Source organism: Nothobranchius furzeri, chromosome 8 (assembly GCF_043380555.1).
Source record: "Nothobranchius furzeri strain GRZ-AD chromosome 8, NfurGRZ-RIMD1, whole genome shotgun sequence".
Lineage (NCBI taxonomy): Eukaryota > Metazoa > Chordata > Actinopteri > Cyprinodontiformes > Nothobranchiidae > Nothobranchius > Nothobranchius furzeri.
In genome coordinates this window covers 59315708-59335494 of record NC_091748.1, presented here as the reverse complement: position 1 = coordinate 59335494, position 19787 = coordinate 59315708, and the positions used below count along the sequence as shown (strand labels likewise).

At 41.4% G+C, this 19787-nt stretch overlaps 1 protein-coding gene across 1 annotated transcript; it reads right to left on the bottom strand.

The window, feature by feature from the left end:
* Positions 1-5010: 5010 nt before the first annotated feature.
* ftsj3 (FtsJ RNA 2'-O-methyltransferase 3) lies at positions 5011-19135 on the bottom strand. The gene is made up of 21 exons (XM_015970593.3): positions 18996-19135; positions 17090-17195; positions 14366-14412; positions 14206-14285; positions 14021-14120; positions 13660-13854; positions 11448-11563; positions 10504-10608; positions 10143-10243; positions 9687-9773; positions 9445-9597; positions 9213-9348; positions 8894-9087; positions 8704-8818; positions 6984-7065; positions 6699-6855; positions 6466-6560; positions 6156-6258; positions 5779-5962; positions 5556-5650; positions 5011-5457 (listed from the first exon to the last, which is right to left on the bottom strand). Exons 1-21 carry the CDS (start codon positions 19060-19062, stop codon positions 5205-5207), a joined length of 2571 nt encoding a protein of 856 aa, XP_015826079.3. The 5' UTR covers positions 19063-19135; the 3' UTR covers positions 5011-5204.
* Between the last annotated feature and the right edge of the window lie 652 nt (positions 19136-19787).

The following is a 19787-nucleotide window of genomic DNA, read 5'->3' as shown; positions in this document are numbered from 1 at the left end:
CTAAAGGACTGTAAAAGCGGGTCAACCTGAAAGGCTGAGGGTGAACCGGATGTTGTTTCTGAGTATAGAAAAGGATCATGGGTAATGTAATTTTCCATTATATTGTTATTATAAGGCGATCTTTGCCATGTTTTGTTTTTAACAAACACACGCAGTGGATAAAAGAAATATTTAGATTTGAGATTTCTGATTTAATCTAGCTAAATCACTTCCGTATTATGGGTCCCCGGAAGAACGAAAAAATTAATGCAAGTCAGCGGGGCTATTTTCTAATCAGCTTTGCCTTACGCCCTGGATCACACATATGCTGTACTGCAATTTAAATGAAACGTAGTGATGGCTGTTTCGACCATGCCAGTCACGTACTTAGAAATTTATTACCTTGTAAAAGTTCGTAATTAGCATGACTACAAACTAGAAATCGGCACGTCGCATATGTGACGTCACAACATGTTCTCTCCTCAAATAGCAAAGTGGTGCTACTTACCAAATGACCAATTTATGGTGGTTCTTTCCTCTTGTGGGAAGTTTGCTGAACTTTTTTTTCACTCATCTTTATTGAAAAAAATATAACATCAACAAAATTGTATAAAACAGTGTGTGACATTTAAAGCATCGTTCAAAATAAAATGGTAATTGAAACACATCGAGTGAATAATAAGTGAACAAAAATAAAAAAAGAACAGAAAAATAACATGAACACACACACTAGGGGGAAAGTTAAAAGTCCAATAGACCAAATAGTTTAAACAGAAAACCCATACCTCTACATTGCTTCAGATAATATTTTACCATGAATTATTCATTAATTAAATGTAGACCACTCAGCTAATGTCTCGTCTCGTCTCGTCTCGTCTTCCTCCGCTTATCCGGGTCCGGGTCGCGGGGGCAGCATCCCAACTAGGGAGCTCCAGGCCGTCCTCTCCCCGGCCTTGTCCACCAGCTCCTCCGGCAGGACCCCAAGGCGTTCCCGGACCAGATTGGAGATGTAACTTCTCCAACGTGTCCTGGGTCGACCCGGGGGCCTTCTGCCGGCAGGACATGCCCGAAACACCTCCCCAGGGAGGCGTCCAGGAGGCATCCTGACCAGATGCCCAAACCACCTCAACTGGCTCCTTTCGATCCGGAGGAGCAGCGGTTCTACTCCGAGTCCCTCCCGAATGTCCGAGCTCCTCACCCTATCTCTAAGGCTGAGCCCGGCCACCCTACGGAGGAAACTCATTTCGGCCGCTTGTATCCGCGATCTCGTTCTTTCGGTCATTACCCAAAGCTCATGACCATAGGTGAGGATTGGGACGTAGATCGACCGGTAAATCGAGAGCCTGGCTTTCTGGCTCAGCTCCCTCTTCCCCACGACAGATCGGGTCAGCGTCCGCATCACTGCAGACGCCGAACCAATCTCCCTGTCGATCTCCCGATCCCTCCTACCCTCACTCGTGAACAAGACCCCGAGATACTTAAACTCCTCCACTTGAGGTAGGACCTCTCTCCCGACCCGGAGTTGGCAAGCCACCCTTTTCCGGTCGAGAACCATGGTCTCAGATTTGGAGGTGCTGATCCTCATCCCAGCCGCTTCACACTCGGCCACGAACCTACCCAGCAAGAGCTGAAGGTCAGAGCTGGATGAAGCTAGGAGGACCACATCATCTGCAAAAAGCAGAGACGAGATTCTCCTGCCACCACGACAGCCCTACAACATCCATAGCCTTGAGATACCCAGGACAAATCTCATCAGCCCCCGGGGCTCCGCCGCTGTGTAGTTGTTTGACTACCTCAGCAACTTCTGCCCCCGAGATTGGACAGTCCATCCCCAGGTCTCCCGGCTCTGGTTCCTCCTCGGAATGTGCGTAGGTGGAATTGAGGAGCTCCTCAAAGTATTCCTTCCACCGTCCGACTATAGCCTCAGTTGACGTCAGCAGCTCCCCATCCTCACTGTAAACAGTGTGAGCGAGTTGCTGCCTTCCTGTCCTGATGCGCCGGACAGTTTGCCAGAACCTCTTTGGAGCCGATCGATAGTCTTTCTCCATAGTCTCACCAAACTCCTCCCATGCCCGAGATTTTGCCTGGGCAACTGCCACTGCTGCACCCCGCTTGGCTATCCGGTACCTGTCTGCTGCCTCCGGAGACCCACAGACCAGCCACGCCCCGTAGGCCTCCTTCTTCAGCCTGATGGCTCCCCGAACCTCTGGTGTCCACCAGCGAGTACGGGGGTTGCCACCACGAATGGCACCGGCCACCTTGCGACCACAGCTAGCAACAGTCGCCTCAACAATCGCAGAGTGGAACAAGGCCCACTCGGAGTCAATGTCCCCCACTGCTCTCGGGACGCGGCCAAAGCTCTGCCGGAGGTGGGAGTTGAAGACCGTCTTAACAGGTTCTTCTGCCAGGCGTTCCCAGCAGACCCTCACTATGTGTTAGATAAAAAGTTCTGGTTCCTAATTAAAAATAATACTAATTTAAAAAAAGGAAGGTTTTTTTTTTCACAATGACAATCTGAATACTGTATTTACAAGATAAGTAGGACTTTATGCTTACTCCTGCTAGAAACAGTTCTTCATTTTTCTAGAGAATAAGAGCAGAAGGAAAAAGCTTAATTTGTTCTTGTGTTGTGTTTTCTTGATCTTTTTTACCTTTAAATGTCTGTTCAAATAAGTTCTTTAAATGTCCGAGGCTTAAAAAACAAAGTGAAACGCAAGGCCATTTTTTTATTTTGCAAAGAAATTAAGGCAAACATGTTTTTACAAGAGACACATTCTAGTAGTGATGATGAAACTTTCTGGAAACATCAATGGGGAGATGCTATTCTTTTTTCACATGGTACTGCTCACTCGGCAGGAGTAATGATTTTATTTAATAATTTTGCTGGCAACGTTATTGATCATAAAAGAGATGAAGAGGGACATTGGCTCATGGTAATAGAGTTTTGTGAACAAAAGCTTCCTCTTATCAATGTATATGGGTACAATAATGGGTCTCTAAATAGAAACATGATGACAAATGTAAGTCAATTAACTAAACAGTGGAGAAATGCATATAGCACTGATCAGGTTATAACAGGAGGTGATTTCAATTTGGCACCTAACTCATGGCTGGATAGGCAACCACCGAGAGGGAATCAACTGGAATATGACAGTATTCTTTGTGATTTTAGTATGTAAACTGATTTGCTTGATTACTGGAAGATGACTAACCCAAACATGAAAAAATATACTTGGTTCAGTCCAACAAACAACAGATTATGCTCAAGATTGGATTATTGGCTTGTCCCTCAAAAAATAACTACATACATAACTAAATGTGAAAACCAAACAACCCCACTTACGGATCATTGTTTAATACGTCTTTCATTAGTTGTAATTAAACAAGAAAAGCAGGTAAACATATGGAAATTTAATAACAATTTATTAAAGAATGAGGAATTCTGTACCCAAGTTAAAAATATTCAATTAGAAACTAATATATGGAGATGTGGAACATTAGTAAATGGTAATGGTTCAAATTTAGTGTTAAGAAGCTAGAAACCAGAATGAAAATATCAGCCTTAAGCATAAGTACAAGGAAAAAAATAATAGAACAAATCAATTTTTAAGAGGTATGCTTGATGTAACCACAGAAGAGGCAGAAAGTTTAAAATCTTTACAAAAACAGTTAGATGATTTATACCTGGAAAAGGCAAAGGCACACATGTGAGATCTAAAGCAAAGTGGATTGAGCAAGGGGAAAAAAAATCATATTTTTATAGCCTAGAGAAAAGAAGACAAACGAAGAAAAAGATAACCAAATAAAACAAAGATGAAAACATAATAGAAAACCCAACCCAAACAGCTAAAGAATTTTACTTATTCTATGCAAGCAAAAAGTTTCGAAAGAGAATACAGAGATTTTTTTGACATGATTAAAGAACAGATAAAAAAAAAGAATGAGGAAGAAAAAAAAATTAAATCAGAAATATATAAACTTTTTCAAATGGCCTATCCCCCCAAAGATTAAGGACATGCAGTTTAAAATAATAAATGGATATTACCCAGCAGCTCAAATGCTTAAAAAACGATTCGGTTTTGAGGTGAAACCATGTGGTTTTTGTTTACAAGAAGAAGAGTGTTGAACATTTGTTTTTTTTCTTGTTCTGTAACATCTAACTTTTGGCTGGATATGGTAAACTGGATGGGAATAACAATTAACAGAAAGAGTCCGCTGACATTAACACAGCTTTTGTATTATGATGACTGTCAAAAGAACTTGAAATGCTGAGTAATATTGTTATACTTGTTGGAAAATACCATCTTCATAAATGTAAATGGCATAATGAAAATCATTCCTTAAACATCCTAAAGGTTGAACTGATACCACTGTATGCATCTTTAGCTCTTTAAAAGACTCATACAAGTATGCTGACCAGATATGTGAAAATATGAACCAGTACTTATCCTTTTAAAGAATGTGTCAAAACTTTGATACCCAGAAAGCGTTTTTTTTTTTAAACAATAGATCACACGGCTTGAAATTTTTTCGAAATAAGTGAGAATATGGCCTTGAAAATGTTTTTTTCTTTTCTTTTGTGTGTGAATGGTGAAAACATTGTTTTGTTTTGTTGAATTGTAAGAGGTCTTTTAATTCTAAATTCTGGTTTAACACAAGCGATGTTTTACTGTCGCTTCCCCGTATGTATGTACATAAACTAACAAAAAAAAAGTGAAATCTATGGCACAAAACAAGCTGAATTAGAAGATAGGGTTTTTAGCCCTGTTGACTTGCATTCATTTTTTCTTTCTTCCGGGGACCCAGGATGCAGAAGTGACTCAGGCTCCCTATAGTGAACATGAATCCCAAAAGGATGCAGCTAATCTCATTTATCAACAGTTCTTACAAATCAGTTAAACTGAACCTTCCTGGAAGTGACTCGTACATCAGCTCCAACGCAGTGATAAATCCACTGTAAACTTACACCACTTACAGTTCAAGCACACAAAATTATCTGATTTGCTTTTCTCCACAAAATAAGACAACCAATTTAAAGAAAACCTTTATTGCAATTGTGTAAATTTAATATTTACAAAATGTTCTGACCACATTTATTGTTATTAGCATCGAACTAGTTTAGAGAAACCACATGTTTATAAAATGTACTATGTGCATAACGCCACAAAAGGCTATTATATTATAGGAAAGAATGTCAATAAAGCAATATGGACCAAGCTTGTGATTTATTTTCCTCTCTTCCCTTTACCAGCCTTGAATCCTCCTTTGCCACCTTTGGACTGTCTTCCTTTTCCTTTCCCCCCTTTGGCGTGTTCTTTCCTCTGTATTCCCCGAACATCTTTCTTCATGCGACCATCCACCACTTTGAAAAGTCCCTTAACACCACGGGGCCGTCTCACCTTCTTGCCGGCTCCCTTTTTGGCCACGACGTAGGTCAATTCTCTCTTTTCCTTTTTCACGCCTGCTTTCTTGTAGATCCTGATAAATTAAAGAGGGAAAGAACATGACGTTATCAGTATTTTGTTATTTAAAAATATGATCCAAGTAATTGAATTTCGTCAGCTGTGAAAACACACGTCTTTAGCTGAGCCAGCTTCTCCTTTTCGGAGATGTCCACAGTGTTGACAACAGCTTCAGCTTTCTTCTTGGCTTGCTCCATCTTCTTCAGCATCTAGAAAGATACCAAAGAAAGCAAGAAATTAACATCACCAGAGGTTCCTTAAAGCAAAATAATTCACATTTGACCTAAAATGTTAATTTTATTCTGCTATCAACACAATTTTTGCACTTTCAACCTACCCTTCTCTTCTTCCTGGCCTTGGCCTCAGCCACTCGTTTAATTGGCCGAGCGTTGATCTCCTTCCATTTTTGTTTGTACTCCTCCACCATCTCCTTGGTAACAGGTATCGGCTTCTTTCTGTGTTTACGTTCATCATCCAGGAACCACTCAGGTACCTCCCATGGCTCATCGGAGCTGGCAAACCTACAAGAGCATTTAATTAGATTTTTTTGAACAAGAACCTTTAAATTCACTCGCAGAAGTTACAGTATGTGGCTCATACTGGTCTTAAGGTTCATTGTGCAGAATGAAACTTTTTTACAGTTTCTTCATGTTTCAGTTGCTTTAGATCCATGGTATTTTCAGCTATATTCCTTTTAACAAAATGCACACAGACCTGTGGAAGGAGTCGTCCACCAGATCCCTCGCTTTCTTCTTGGATGTGGCAATCTCACAGCCAAGGGCCAGGCCTTCTGCATCCAGAATTCTTGCTTTCTTACCTGAATTAAACAGGAAACACAACCATTGTTATTTGCACAACATTAAAACCAAAGGAGCGTTCAGTGTTGGGACTAATTACTTATTAAAGTGACAAAGAAGCTTCCTATCCCATTTAAAGCATGTTAGCCTGTTAAGAGAAGGAAGAGTGAACTAAATGACCTAAATTAAAGTCAAATGTAAACCAGAGTGAGCAGTGTGATACTCACTGGTACTTTCCACAGGAACAACCTGAAATCCGTCCTCGTCAGCTTCTCCTGATGCAGCATTAGCTCCCTTTCCTGGCTTCATACTGGCAATTTCCCTGAAGATGGACCAGTCTGTTCAGTTGTAATTCATTTTATCTGATTTCCAGGGTTTATGATTTAAAATTAATTTCCCTTCTATACATTATTTACACGTTTGAGATAAAAAAACAGAGTCAGAGAAAGCAAAGTTTTACTTCTCATCGTCGCTGCTATCGTCTGAGTCGCTGTCACTTTCCTCCACAGCTTCCTGTGACGGTCCTGCTTTTGTCTCATCTGGAGGAGCAGCTTCCTCCCTTTTCTCTTCTCCAGTCGCTTTTTCTTCTTCCTCAAATTTCCTTTTTTTGCCTTTTCCTAGAAAACATTCAAATATATTAGTTTTGCCAGACACAGAGTCAAGCTAACAACTGACCTTTAAAAATATAGCTCGTCTAATAATGAATGAATATATAAATATGAAAAAGGGCGAGGGAGCCCGTTACCTGACTGTTTGCTCTGGAGCAGTTCGGTCTGTTTCAGCTCACTCTCTGCATCTCCCTCCAGGTCAATTTCAGAAAAGATGCCCTAAAAAGCAAATGACTAATTACTAAAACATATTTATGCATAGGCAGTCATGCTTTTTTTTATGAGATGAGTCACTTTCCTGCAGTTTTGCTCAAAAACAACAATCTCTCTGTGCTGTTTTCTCCCAAAAACAGAACTAGTCTCCACAGGCTGAAATACTAAGAAAATAGGAGGTTGGGCCATATGTAAAACTTTCCAACCTACATACAAATGACAAATGGTAGCAACCTGACACACAGGGATCCATCTTTCAGTTTGTTGAAGCAGACCACGAGGGTTCCATTGTTTTCTGATTTTCATTGATTTGGTGCGTCAATCAACAACATACCGCATCGCTATAGGCTCAAGCTATACATGTAACAAAAGAGGGCGGTGCCTTTGAACTGTCAGCCAGTAGTTGAAGATTGTACCCCCAGCTGGAGGGGTCACCTGTTGGATCAGGTAGCCGTTTAACGTTAATATGAAGATGCTAGCGTAAGTTGTGGTAGGAAACTCATCTGAAAAGAACTTTGAAGGTTTTCAGCAGTCAGTTGTGTTGGATAATGCACGTAAGACTTGTTGTGGAATAAATGTTTTATTGGAGGACATTAATTGGACCCTTGTAAAAGAGTCTGTTCCAGATGTCACTCTTCTGTCAATGATGTGAGACTTTGACTGGTGAGTTGGACATTATTTTAAATTTCCAAGTGGCTTTACCAAAGTGTTTACAGTTATTTTATCCCTGCTTGCATTTATGACCGTGATCATAGCTTTCTAAGGATCAATAATATCTAAAGTGTCCCACCCGATCAGCAAGATCCCGTAATTATTGGGTTACAGGTGTTGTGCTGTAAAGAGCATGCCTGCGGAAATTAGCATCTGTTTTGGGAAGGCGCATATGAGTAAGGAAGCAGCTTTTTAATAAATTCATACTTTTAACATGTTTCTTATCTGCGTGGCTCCTTACAAATTGATGGTTTATGGGCAGATAAATGAAATAAATCATGGTTATAACATGTTTTATTTGAAGTTATAATAACTCTTTAAAAGGTTTGTCCTTTCAGTCACACAGCTGTTTTTTTCTAAACCAACAGCAAAATAGCTTAATAAGCCGGCACAAAATGCAATATAAAAATACTCAGTAACATATTGTCTCAGACGTGTTCAGACGAAAAAAGTCAAAAACATTTACTGTTTATTCATTATTTAATTATATTTCTAGTTAAAACCAAAACCTTTAAAGGAGAAACCCAGATCAGCAACTTGTTAACATTCTGAATCTATTAAAAATAGCCTCATCGTTCATACTTCTAATAGTTTACTTCTGCAATATGCAGTTGTTTCAACAGGGGGTGCAAATTTTGACAAGCAGGCTTTTTTTTTGACACAACACCTGTTAAAACTCAGGCTCCTTCAGTCTCAGTTGTTGTGTCCCTGGCCGAAACACCCCACCGTCCTTATCTGCCGGTGGTCCCAGGGCAGCCGTGGCTACAATAGCTCATCAACATCAGTGTGCCTAACTGTGCAGTAAAACACTTTGGGGTCCCTGACTTTGAAATGCAATAACAAGTGCTATTATATTATTATTATTATTATTATTATCATCGTCATTGTTACACGCTGCTGAAGAGCTCAGCCTATCGTTGATGGGAAACAAACCTTGCTAAACCACAGATTGGTCTGCTGCTCCTTTTTCTCCTCTTTTCCCTCCAGTTCCACCAGCAGCCCACCCTCCTGATCCTCGTCTTCTTGCTCTTCCTCCTCAAACTTTACTCTGTAAGTACAAAAAAAAAAAGAAGTGACTTTTCTGTGCAAGTAAAACGTTTTTATGCAGAAAAAAAACTATTACTTTTTGGATGCTTTCTTTTCCAGCACTTTCTGTCTTTGTTCCACTTCTTCCAAATCATCTTCATCTAAGTCAGATGCCAGAGACATTTTATCTGCTCCATCCTCCTCCTCCTCATCTGAAACGTGAATGTCATCTTCTCCATCTACCATGTTGTCTGCCGCCTGCATGTCCCCTTTAGTGATATCAGCCAGCACCTGACAGACAACGGAGACAACAAAAAGGCTTTAAATTAGAATGAAACATGCAGACCAACAGATGAAAGCAGTTGTCACAAAAAAACAATAGCTGTTGTGACTCTGCATCTTCTGTTTGGTTTAACCTTTGACTTCTTCATGGATGATAGTGAAAACAAGGATGGGTCTGAGGTGCTGGCAATGGAGACACCAGGCAGGTCCATCTTCAGCTCTACTCTCTCCCTCTGCTTCCTCCTCTCCTTCAACAGCTTCTTCTTCTTCCTGATAGAGCATCAAAATCCATGCAAACTATAGAAAACGAGCAACAGCAATAAAGGTAAAAATGCATTTAGATCAAATTTGAAGAAAATATCCAACCGTTTGAGTTCAGCCACTTCTTGAGTTTTCAGCTGGGCTAGTTTTTTCTCCATTTCTTCCTCCTCATCATCCTCATCCTTATTCTCTTTGTCATCTTCCTTCTTCTTGGCCGATTCGTCCTCTGAATGACTTTGTTCTTCATCTGAACTTAAACTACAAACAAAACAACAAGTTAACATTAATCCTCTTTAAATCCTTCCATAACTATCATTTTGAGGTTCAGTTAGAATAAAAGTGTGTACTTGATCTCCTGGTCAAGCTTCTTAGCCTCCTCCTTCAGTCTCTTTGCCAGATATCTTCTAAGCTTTGTTCTCCAGTTCAACAGCAGGCTGCAAATGTGAAAATGGAAGAGAAACACAGCAAAGTTAGCATCTTCTTTGTAAGGTTTTATGTTTATTTTGAGTTAAAGCACTGAAAATGTTTGCTTAATGTGGATATTTATGTCAAAGATACTTCAAACATCAAGATTCTTGATGTTTTTGTTTCATTAAACAATAACCTTTTAGTCTTAATGCACAGATCAGCTTTAATATAAAATCCTTTATTAGTTTAGAAAGTGTCCCTTCCTTTTGGCTCACAAAAACCTAAATTGATCTTAAAATTAGCATTTGTGTGCTGAATTAAATTTGTTGAAGGTGAGACACCAGACCTCGGACAGTTGATCCCTAAAGCAAAAAGAAAGCCACCAAAAGGCTCACCGGAGCTCTTTTCGGCCCAGAACTTTGATGTCGCGACAGCACTCCTTTATTTCACTGGTAGTGGAGGAGTGGGACTCCAGGTCTGGATTATCAAAGGTGATCTATGAGAGGAAGAGTTAGGTTTACAGAAAGGACTCATCTCATGATTACTCCTCATGTTTCCTGACATTTTTGAAAGCAATATCAGTCATGAACGTTTGTATTTGTTGTGGGTTTGTTAGAAAAGTGTTGGGTTTATTTGGTGACAAATTTCAGACCATTTTCTTCTTCTCTCTTCTAACTTTCCAGGTCCATCAGGTCTATCTATTGCTAGGAGGAGAACAAGAAAAGCTTGAGCAACAGTTTTTTGAAAAGATCTCACCTCGCTGGCTTTTCCCAGAAAATCAACGGGGTTTTCTGCTTTTAGAAATGTTGTTACGGTGAAACTGTGGTAGAGCGTCAAATCACCATCTGCGTATCCCTCCGCCTGTAACACAACAGGGGCTTGGTGAGTGATGAATCTCTGGTATCTTAGCTCATAAGTTCATTAATAGTCACATAATCCACCCAAATATCATGATCAAACTCATTATCTCAAAGGTGTTGAACACTTGTTTAATCAATACATTTGCAGTGGTCTACAATAGCTTGAGTCGTACTCTGGAAGGCGAAAACTATACCGGTGCACCATTTTCATTTACCATCATCATTCACTCTGAGAGGCGCTACACAAGTGCGGGTTATTTATCATTTTCAGGAACTAGAAGTTACCCACATCACAGCTGAGCTTCAGATGGCAGGTTTTGGAGTCTTCCTTCCTGATATTTGAACATCTCACCTCAGACTGGATGACAGCAACGCGGCTTTACCAATCACTGTTTGCTCTGCAACGTTGATGTTTTATCTCCACAAAATAACACAAGGCTGGAGGAACTTCTGCCACGTGGTGGAGTTGCTAATGCTAAGCATTAGCTTCTATTAGCCAAGACGTTCTATGCGGATTCCTGGATGTTACAACCACCTTCCCAGTCGTGAGTCAAGATGGATGAGTTCATGATTGTTGAGTGACGTAGATCTGTCAGGCTTTTCTAATCCTAGAGTTTCACCATCTATTTTCTATCAGAAGCTAATGCAGCAGATAGGTGTAGGAGACTATTATGTTCAGCCTGCATGAAAAGCTCAGAGTGAACAATTATAATCAGAAATAATCATTAAAAGATTTTCAGTGATCCACACCTTTAAGATTATACCATATAGCATTCCTATTGTAAACATATAGTTAACTTGAATGCATTCGGAGTAAACACCCGTTTCCTGTGGACTCGCCTTTGGCTTCTTATCGGGAACCAGCTCCTTCACAGTTTTGGCCTGCACCTCCACCTCTTTGAATGCATGTTTGGGGTCAAAGAACTTGTTGTCGATTTTGTCTGGAGCAACAAATCCTGGTCATGACAATGAAAAAAAAAAGTTTAGAACTGATCTACATTGGTGTTTATGAAGCAAAACTCCCCTTTAAGTCATTAAAACGACTCTGCTCCAACCCCCCGCTTTGCTCTTAATTGATTCTGTCGACAATTTCAAGAGTGAACTTAAGACCAATTTATTTGTTCAGACACTGAGTACGTTTACATGCAGCCAATATCCGGGTTATGATCAGGTTAAGGTCGGGATTCGGGTTTCTGAGTTGATCAGAATAACCCGTTTACAAGCATAAATAGAAAGAGTTACCTCTAACTTGCATAACCCGATTTAAAAGCGGACGTTGGGGTAGCGTCAGGACGTATGGACTACGTCCAGACGCAATATGCGTCATTTCCGGTTCTTCTTGTTCCGGTATCCGTGAAAACAACAACATGTTTCCCAGTTCGGAAGAGATAGTGACCGCGTTTGTTTGCGCTTTAGTTTCCTCGTCACTCAAAGTGTGGTGCTGTGCCGCAACTCGCCATTTTGCCCCCAACTTGTTGTTTACTTCCGGTGTTCTGGCGCATACAAGACGTCTCGCTACTCAAAAGACCAAGATTCCTTGCGAACAGAGCATGTGCAGAACACACGCTTTGATGGGGATATCCCGGTATGCGTTTACATGACCAAACATTCGGGTTAGAAAAGAGTTACCCCAGGTGTAGTAACAGGGTTTTAAAAAACCCGGTTATGAGCATATCCGGGTTTTTGGCGGTGTTTACAAGGACCTGCAGAACCGGGTTATTGTGAATATTCGGGTTTTAAAAGGGTTACTGGCTGCATGTAAACGCACTCATTAAACTAGTTATTTGTGGGTAGTTATGATTTCTGTGCGGTCTTTAGGGCTGTCGCGGTAACCGCAAAAATGAAATATCGCAATATGAAGAAGCCCACCGCGCTGCATCATGGGCCACCGCGATTACTGAACTTGGTTCAACTCAATGATGCATGTTGAGAAGGATGGCTGCACTGGTATCAAAACGAAACGTTACTTCGCTCCTTTGGGAGCGCTTTGGTTTTCAGTACGTCAGCTGCTGCGCAGCCAGAGTCCTTGGCCGGGACAGAGCTGCCACCAGCGGCAAAAAATAAATAAATAATAAACGCTCGGAGACCTCCTGAAGTCCCGGACAAGCACTGCTTCTGCAACCGTCCCGAAGAGAGTTTGAGCCGAGCTGGAGCTCACTCGCTACCTGCAGGAGGAATGCATCCACCCTAAAGAAACCCCCCTGACATGGTGGAGCAACAACCGGGAGAGATTCCCTTTGCTCGCCAGAGTCGCACGCAAGTTGAGTTCGGAAGCGAGCGGGGCCGGAGCGGAGCGGAGGGGAGCGGAGGTAGTGGAATTTGGGGTAAGTGCAACGAGCGCACCATCCGAGAGGGTTTTCAGTGTTGCTGGAAATGTTGCCACCCCTCTCAGATCCTCTCTCAAACCGTATATGGTTAACATGCTGGTTTTCCTTGTATGTAACAAGGACGTGACCGAGCTATAAATCACCGTCATTCGTGTGTGTGAAAGTGAAATGATAGTGCGCCCGCCCCCCGGCGCGCGCGCGCCCGGTACATGCAATTTTTTATGCTTGATTTTAAACAACTAAACAAAATGGGGACTTGTTTCTTATTTGTTAGATGCTGCAGCCAAATTTGCATTTAAAAGTTTAACCTTCTCCTGAATTTTGTTGTTTTTAAGTTCAGTCGGATTCCGACTGTCGGACAAACAAACGTTACTGCGATCTGTGTTGTTACTGCCCTTTGATCTGCATTCAGTAAAGCGTTATAAAAGAAGGCATGGCAATTTTTAACCTTTTTTAAATGTGTAAACATTATGTTTAGATAGTACTGCAATAAAAAAAGGACTGCAATAATATCGCATACTGCAATATTAAGCCACCCTGAATCACCGCAGGGGGAATTCCTCAACCGCGACAGCCCTAGTGGTCTTGGCCTTTTATGCCGTGTTTTATTCTCTGTTTTTATTACTACTTATTGTACATTTATATATATTTACTATGTTATGAAGCACTTTGTGGTTTTTGCCTGTGAAAGGTGCTATACAAATAAAGATTACGAACTTACTTACCTTGACAAACAACAAAGATCTCAGCAGACTCGTTTCTTGAAGCTTGGGGTTTAGTGGCCTGCACCTTCTTAAAGAACTGCTGGAAGATCCAGAACAGAGGCTGATAGTCTTTAGAACGGAACACTTTTGTGATAAAAGTTCCTCCTTTGTTCAAAAAGTCACAGGCCAACTTCAAGGCCATGAGTGTCAGGTGGGCTGAGGAGAAAGACAAGACATATTGGAAAACGAGATAAAAATAAGGAAAATCAAAACGAGATAAGGTAATATATTTACTAAATTACTTAAAAAAAAGATGGCAAGGACATTACTTTTTAAAAAATCCCATTCATGCAGAATATTCACATTTGGTCAAGTGTCTTACCCTGAGAAAAGGCATCATGTTGCCAGTTTGCTCCCACATTTGGGGCTCCGTCGTTTAACACAACATCTACCTTCCAAGTTTGAAGCTCCTTTCGAAGAGCCTGTTTACAGAACAGAAGGCGTCTCAAACACCAACTTCTGCCGTTTCACTAGGTTTTAGTAAAACCACAGCAGCAACATCCCTACCTGTCTGCATTTCTCAGTCGTGATGTCTTCTTGCAGCGTCACCACGTTGGGAATGGGCTTAATGGGGACCAAGTCAACACCTGAGAGGAAAAACGCAACACCTCATCAAAGACAGCACAATCTTACTTCTAAATATCCACTTTGAAAGATCAAAACTCACCGATGATGAGACTTGAGACGGGCATAAATTTAGATGCTACTTGCAACCTGGAGATCAGATTAATGACGACAAGTCATTAATTTATTTAGATTCCCATTTGTAACCTTTTATAAATGCCACACACGCCTGCTATTGGCTCTTTGCATGTGACATCACACCGTTTATGGGAACCCCTACGTCCTCACGACAGAAGTGAAAGGAACTATTTGCACAAGTTAAAACGCGTACAGCTTGTCCTAAACAAGTCATGCAGCGTGGTTGGCTGCACTGACAGACAACCCAACTTATTTTTGTTTTCATAGAGACAGAAGACGTGGATGAACAACTATCAATCAAAAGAACACAAAGAATGGGTAGACTTGCAGTAACGCTTTTTATCGGGTAAAATTAACAATTGTACATTTTGTGAGCAACACAGGAATCTGATATGACATGTTTATTTCACTAAGGGAAGTGAGCATTTCTGACCACCATAGTAAATTACAAGATGCTAATACAATAACTAAAATGTGGAAAAATCACTTTTATTTAACGCGACAAGCTTCAATCAGTGTGAGAATAGCACCTGGACCCAGTAACCCTGGTTTCACACTGGAAGTATCGGCAGTGTGAAACGGCAGCGGAACGATTTACTCGCAAACTTCAAAGCGGTCCTTTTCACACTGGAAGAGTCTTGGCAGTGGCACGGCTTCCTCACTGTGCTCTTCACTGGACTCAAGATCACAAGATTCCTTGAGACATCAGGTCACATTTGTTTATGCAATCCACCATTCAACCAAAAAGAAGGAAACCACAGTTGATATCGCTGTTTGACGTCATATATGATGTTGTTTCTCTCCACTGCCAGGAATAAAGCCATGAAAAACACACCGCTGCACTTCTGGTACGACGCTGTGAGTAAATAAGCCACTGGATCACACGTAAGCTTCATATATATGAATTAGCATTCGCTGCAGTACTTTTATTTAGAAAATTATTGGGGATTTTACACTGAAACAGTATGTGATTTCCTGTCTAGCCCAATGTTCACTGCGGAAATTGACGTGTCCCAGAAGCGGCTCGCAGCAAAAATAGAACCCGATCCTATCTTTAGAGGTGCGGCGTGCCGCTTCTGGGTCACACCTGGAAATTGCAGCGTCGCTGCTGGTTTGAAACAGTCTATAGACTATCATTTGAAGCAGTGACTTTCCGCTTTCGTTCCGCGCCTCTGATGCTTTCAGTGTGAAACCGGGGTGAGCCAGCCAGCAGCAGAAATCTGATGGGGATGCAGACCTTTGCAGGTGATACAAGGGGACTGGGCTTGAACTAGTAGAAGCCTTCCTAAATTGGCGAAAAAAAAAAAACTGGATGCCACTTTTCCCCACCATCCAGTACTCCAGTAACTCACTGTGGTCAGGTGGCATAGGTGCAAAGGGCTGATGAGCTCTAGTATGAGCTAGGGTTGTCATGGTAACCGGTGTAGCGGTAAACCCCGGTAAAAAAAAGTTGAAAATAATAATAATCGTCTTGTTTTTAAAAAAACTATATTATCTCGGTGGGTTTACCGTGGCTGCGGTGTAGGCGCGGTGACCCTTACCAGCCACCGTATCATCTGCTGAAGTTGCCGGCGGTACGTGCGCACTTTGTTGTTTACAACCAAAACTTTTTTGAAGCTAAAGCTGAAATAATTGCCAAAGGAGGAGACGGCAGTGCTCAGGACATTTATTATCCCTCAAAGAAGACAAAGTGGGAAGTACAGGCATTTTGTGGATATTTGAAGAATGCCGAGGGACAGTTGATAGAAGACGGCTATTCTTTTTGCAGCATGTGCAGAAAAAAGTGTCTGTGAAAGGCAGAAACGCCTCAAATCTCATGACACATCTGCGTGACCATCACCCGCAACTCTATAGTAAACGCAAGGCAAGTTAACGTTGGCGTTTTAGCTAAAATGCGTGATCCGAGGATTTGGGTTGAGGGAGAATGCAACGAGTCGCTATATAAAGCAGCTGCAGTGCCGCTACCTGCATATAAACCGTGTCATGGACACCCCCATGTTGAAATGACGCTATGCATTACGGGGCTCCCAGGGGCAGATAAGAGTTGGTCTCTCTCCGAGAATAATTATGAATTTAACAATGATTACTGCCTGATGACATTTTCCCAAATCTGCAAAGCTCACTGGAAGGACACAAACCGAGGACAATATTTTCCTGATATAGGGTTTGTTACTCAAGTAAGGGTAAAAAAGTATCTGATTAGAAGGCTACTTGAGTACTGAGTATCATCTGATCTCATCTGATCTAATATTTTTAAATGATGACATCAAACAGACAAAAAATAAGAAGTTATGGGCAAATATTGGTATTTTAAAGACTAAAGGGGAAAAATGTAAACAAATAAACAACATAATTACAAAGTAACAAATTTTAGGCAAAATTTAGACACAAACTGAGGACAATATTTTCCTGATATACAGGGTTTATTTAGTTGTCTGAAACTGTAACACGTTTAAAAGAAATACCACGATAATACCGAAAACCGTGATAATTTTGGTCACAATAACCGTGCGGTAAAATTTTCACACCGTGACAACCCTAGTATGAGCGTCAGCCTGACGAAGTTTGCAGCCGCAAACGAAACGTCGCAGGTAAATAAAACCTTTCTGTGTTTAAAAAGAACTAAAAGATGGAGCTCTAGGTGTGTTAAAATGTGCATAGTTTAGATGAAAGTTAGAATGCTCCTCACCATCCTCCTGGAGCAGCACAGAGGTCAACCAGAGCTCTGGCTTTCTGTAAGAACTGGAACTTACGATTCAGCTGGATGAGTTTGAAGGATGAACGAGAACGATAACCTGCAAGACAAAAGTAAGGAAAAAACATTTATATCTAACAGGCTAACACAGAAGCTGCTGTTGAGTCAACAGCACTAAGGGGTTTCATTTATATTTTACAAGAAGATGTTACAATATAGTGAGTTAAAAAAGACTGAACAAACTTTAGATGTTGCTGGTGTGTTTTAGCAGGTTGCTGTTGCGTATTTTATTATTACATCACTGTTATGCATTTTTCAGTAGAATCTGTCTTTCTATTCTAAAGGTGTATTTATTTTTACGTACATGTAAATGTGTACATCCCTATAAAACATTATCAACTGATATTTCGTTTTTTTGCCCATTTTGTATATTTAACTCTTGGTCAGTTTATTGGTATTTTTATTAATCTTGTTAAAATGTTTGATTTTTAACACTGAGCAGTGCACAAAATTAAGATTTAACAGTTGTTTAAATTCAGTGTTTAAATACTGATTAGGTTCAGAAATCTTGTGCATTCACATTTGTTATTAGTGATAATTAAGCAATCTGATAAAGTGCCAAACATCAAGACATCGGCCATGAAATTGGTAGCACTTATCTGCTATTGGCTGACTATGACCCCCTCACATTGGTATCGGCAATAGAAAAACCCATATCGGTTGACCTCTACTTCTCTCCCACCTTTCCCTATAAATCCTCCTCCCCATCCCTGTGAAACCCAGAAACCTCAACACTGCCCCAATGCACTCATCACTTGCCTCATCCCTTAAAATGTCTCTGTCTCCTCTCCCACCTTATACCTTTCACATTGTCAGCAGCGCGCACTCCTGTTCCCCATTAATCACACTCCCCTGTTTGAGGCTTCCCCCAAAACAGCAATGTGCTGTTCAACCCCATCTGACCCAACCTCAATCTGGTTATTATAACCCCTTCTTTTCTTCTCCAACTGTCTGCCTTATGGGGCGACAGAGATAGAGGACTGAAATGCCTGACCCATGACTGGAGGGCTGCAGGATTGTGTCCCATTTGATCTGTTGCAGTTGTACTCTTCACCCTTATTGCCTGCTGGTGGTCACACCCTCATTGCCTGCTGGTGGTCAGAGGGATTGGTGGGAGCCTCGCATTGGTCGTACCCCAAGGCAGCTGTGCCTACAGTGTAGCTTATCACCACCAGTGTGAATGGGTGAATGATTCTGTTTTGTGACTCGCTTTGGAGTCCAGACTCAGAAAAGGGTCTGTAAGGGTCATTTATGCCAAGCCAACTGCACCTTACATCAGTATAGAACTTACCAAAGTGCTTCACATAAATAAAATACATTAAAGCAATACACAACATAAAAATGCATAACAACTCATTATTTATGTACCTCTCCCACACCTCTGTATTTCATACCGTCTTGTTCTTAGACTCCTCCCACCTTTTCTTCACTACCTGTTTTAGGTAATTATTATTATACTCTATAAACTGAGGCCGTCTCGCTGGCCCTTTATCTACCACCTCATTACCTGAACCAATATCCTAGCACCCACAAAAAGCTGAAAAACCTGTCTGCTACCACACCGGCCTGCTGTCCCCATGCTTTACTGCATACGAGTCCGAGCATACGACAATCCTTGACGGCCGGTTTTCTTCCACCAATTAAACCACCAGGAAAAATGCTACCATTTCCCACGTATACGCAGACAATCGCGTACTAAAAGCGTCCTTACGGTCTTCATTTGAAACACGCTACCCCATTTGCCGTAGCTAATGCTAACGTCGACCAAAGGGCTGAACCAGCGACTGTAAAAAGGGCTGAGCTAACGCTACGCATGATGATTTCAGTCATCGGTACCTACCGGTTTCTTTTGCCAAATGGTAAAATTTATCCTTCCTGGTCTTCCCGACTTTTAGCTTCTTCCCCATGTTTTGTCTGAACAGTTCACGCTCAAGAACAACTACACGTGTGCGTGTGTCGCGTATGTTTTACGTCACATGACTCCCATCGTCAGCAGAAGTCTTTTCCTCTTCCAGTCGACTTGTGGTCCCCACGCGACGCCTCGTGGAATGGCGCTGTCTGCTCCATACATAAGTATATAGACCACATAATAAATAATTATTATTATCTGCTCTACTCGAACAAGGCCGCTGAGGCAGGTGTTACGTCGATATGAGTCCCCCCACCCCCACCCCCCCGTCGAGATCTGCTTCTTTCCCCACGCAACTGCAAGTTTGAACCCTAAAACCCTAACATAAAAATCATGTTACACAGAGTAATTTCATACGTTATAATTATGCTAAACATAAATTTTGGGTCATAGGGTGGTGATGGTTAGGGTGAGGGTTATTTTTTGTGAGTGGATGGTTCCAATGCACAGCTGGGTGGAAAAGAAACAGATATCGACTGATCTCGTATATGTCGATGATCTCGACAGGAGAACTCATATCACTACTACCTGCCGCCATCTTGAATGGGTCTCCATTCGCCCACAGTTCATTTATTTCTACTGAGGAATATGTTTACCCAACAAACAAACAAAAAGAAGACACATCTGCTTTTTGACTGTCTGTCACATAATTTAAGATTTATTTCCTTGTAAACATTTGTAATTGTGTGTGTGTGTGTGTGTGTGTGTGTGTGGGTGTGTGTG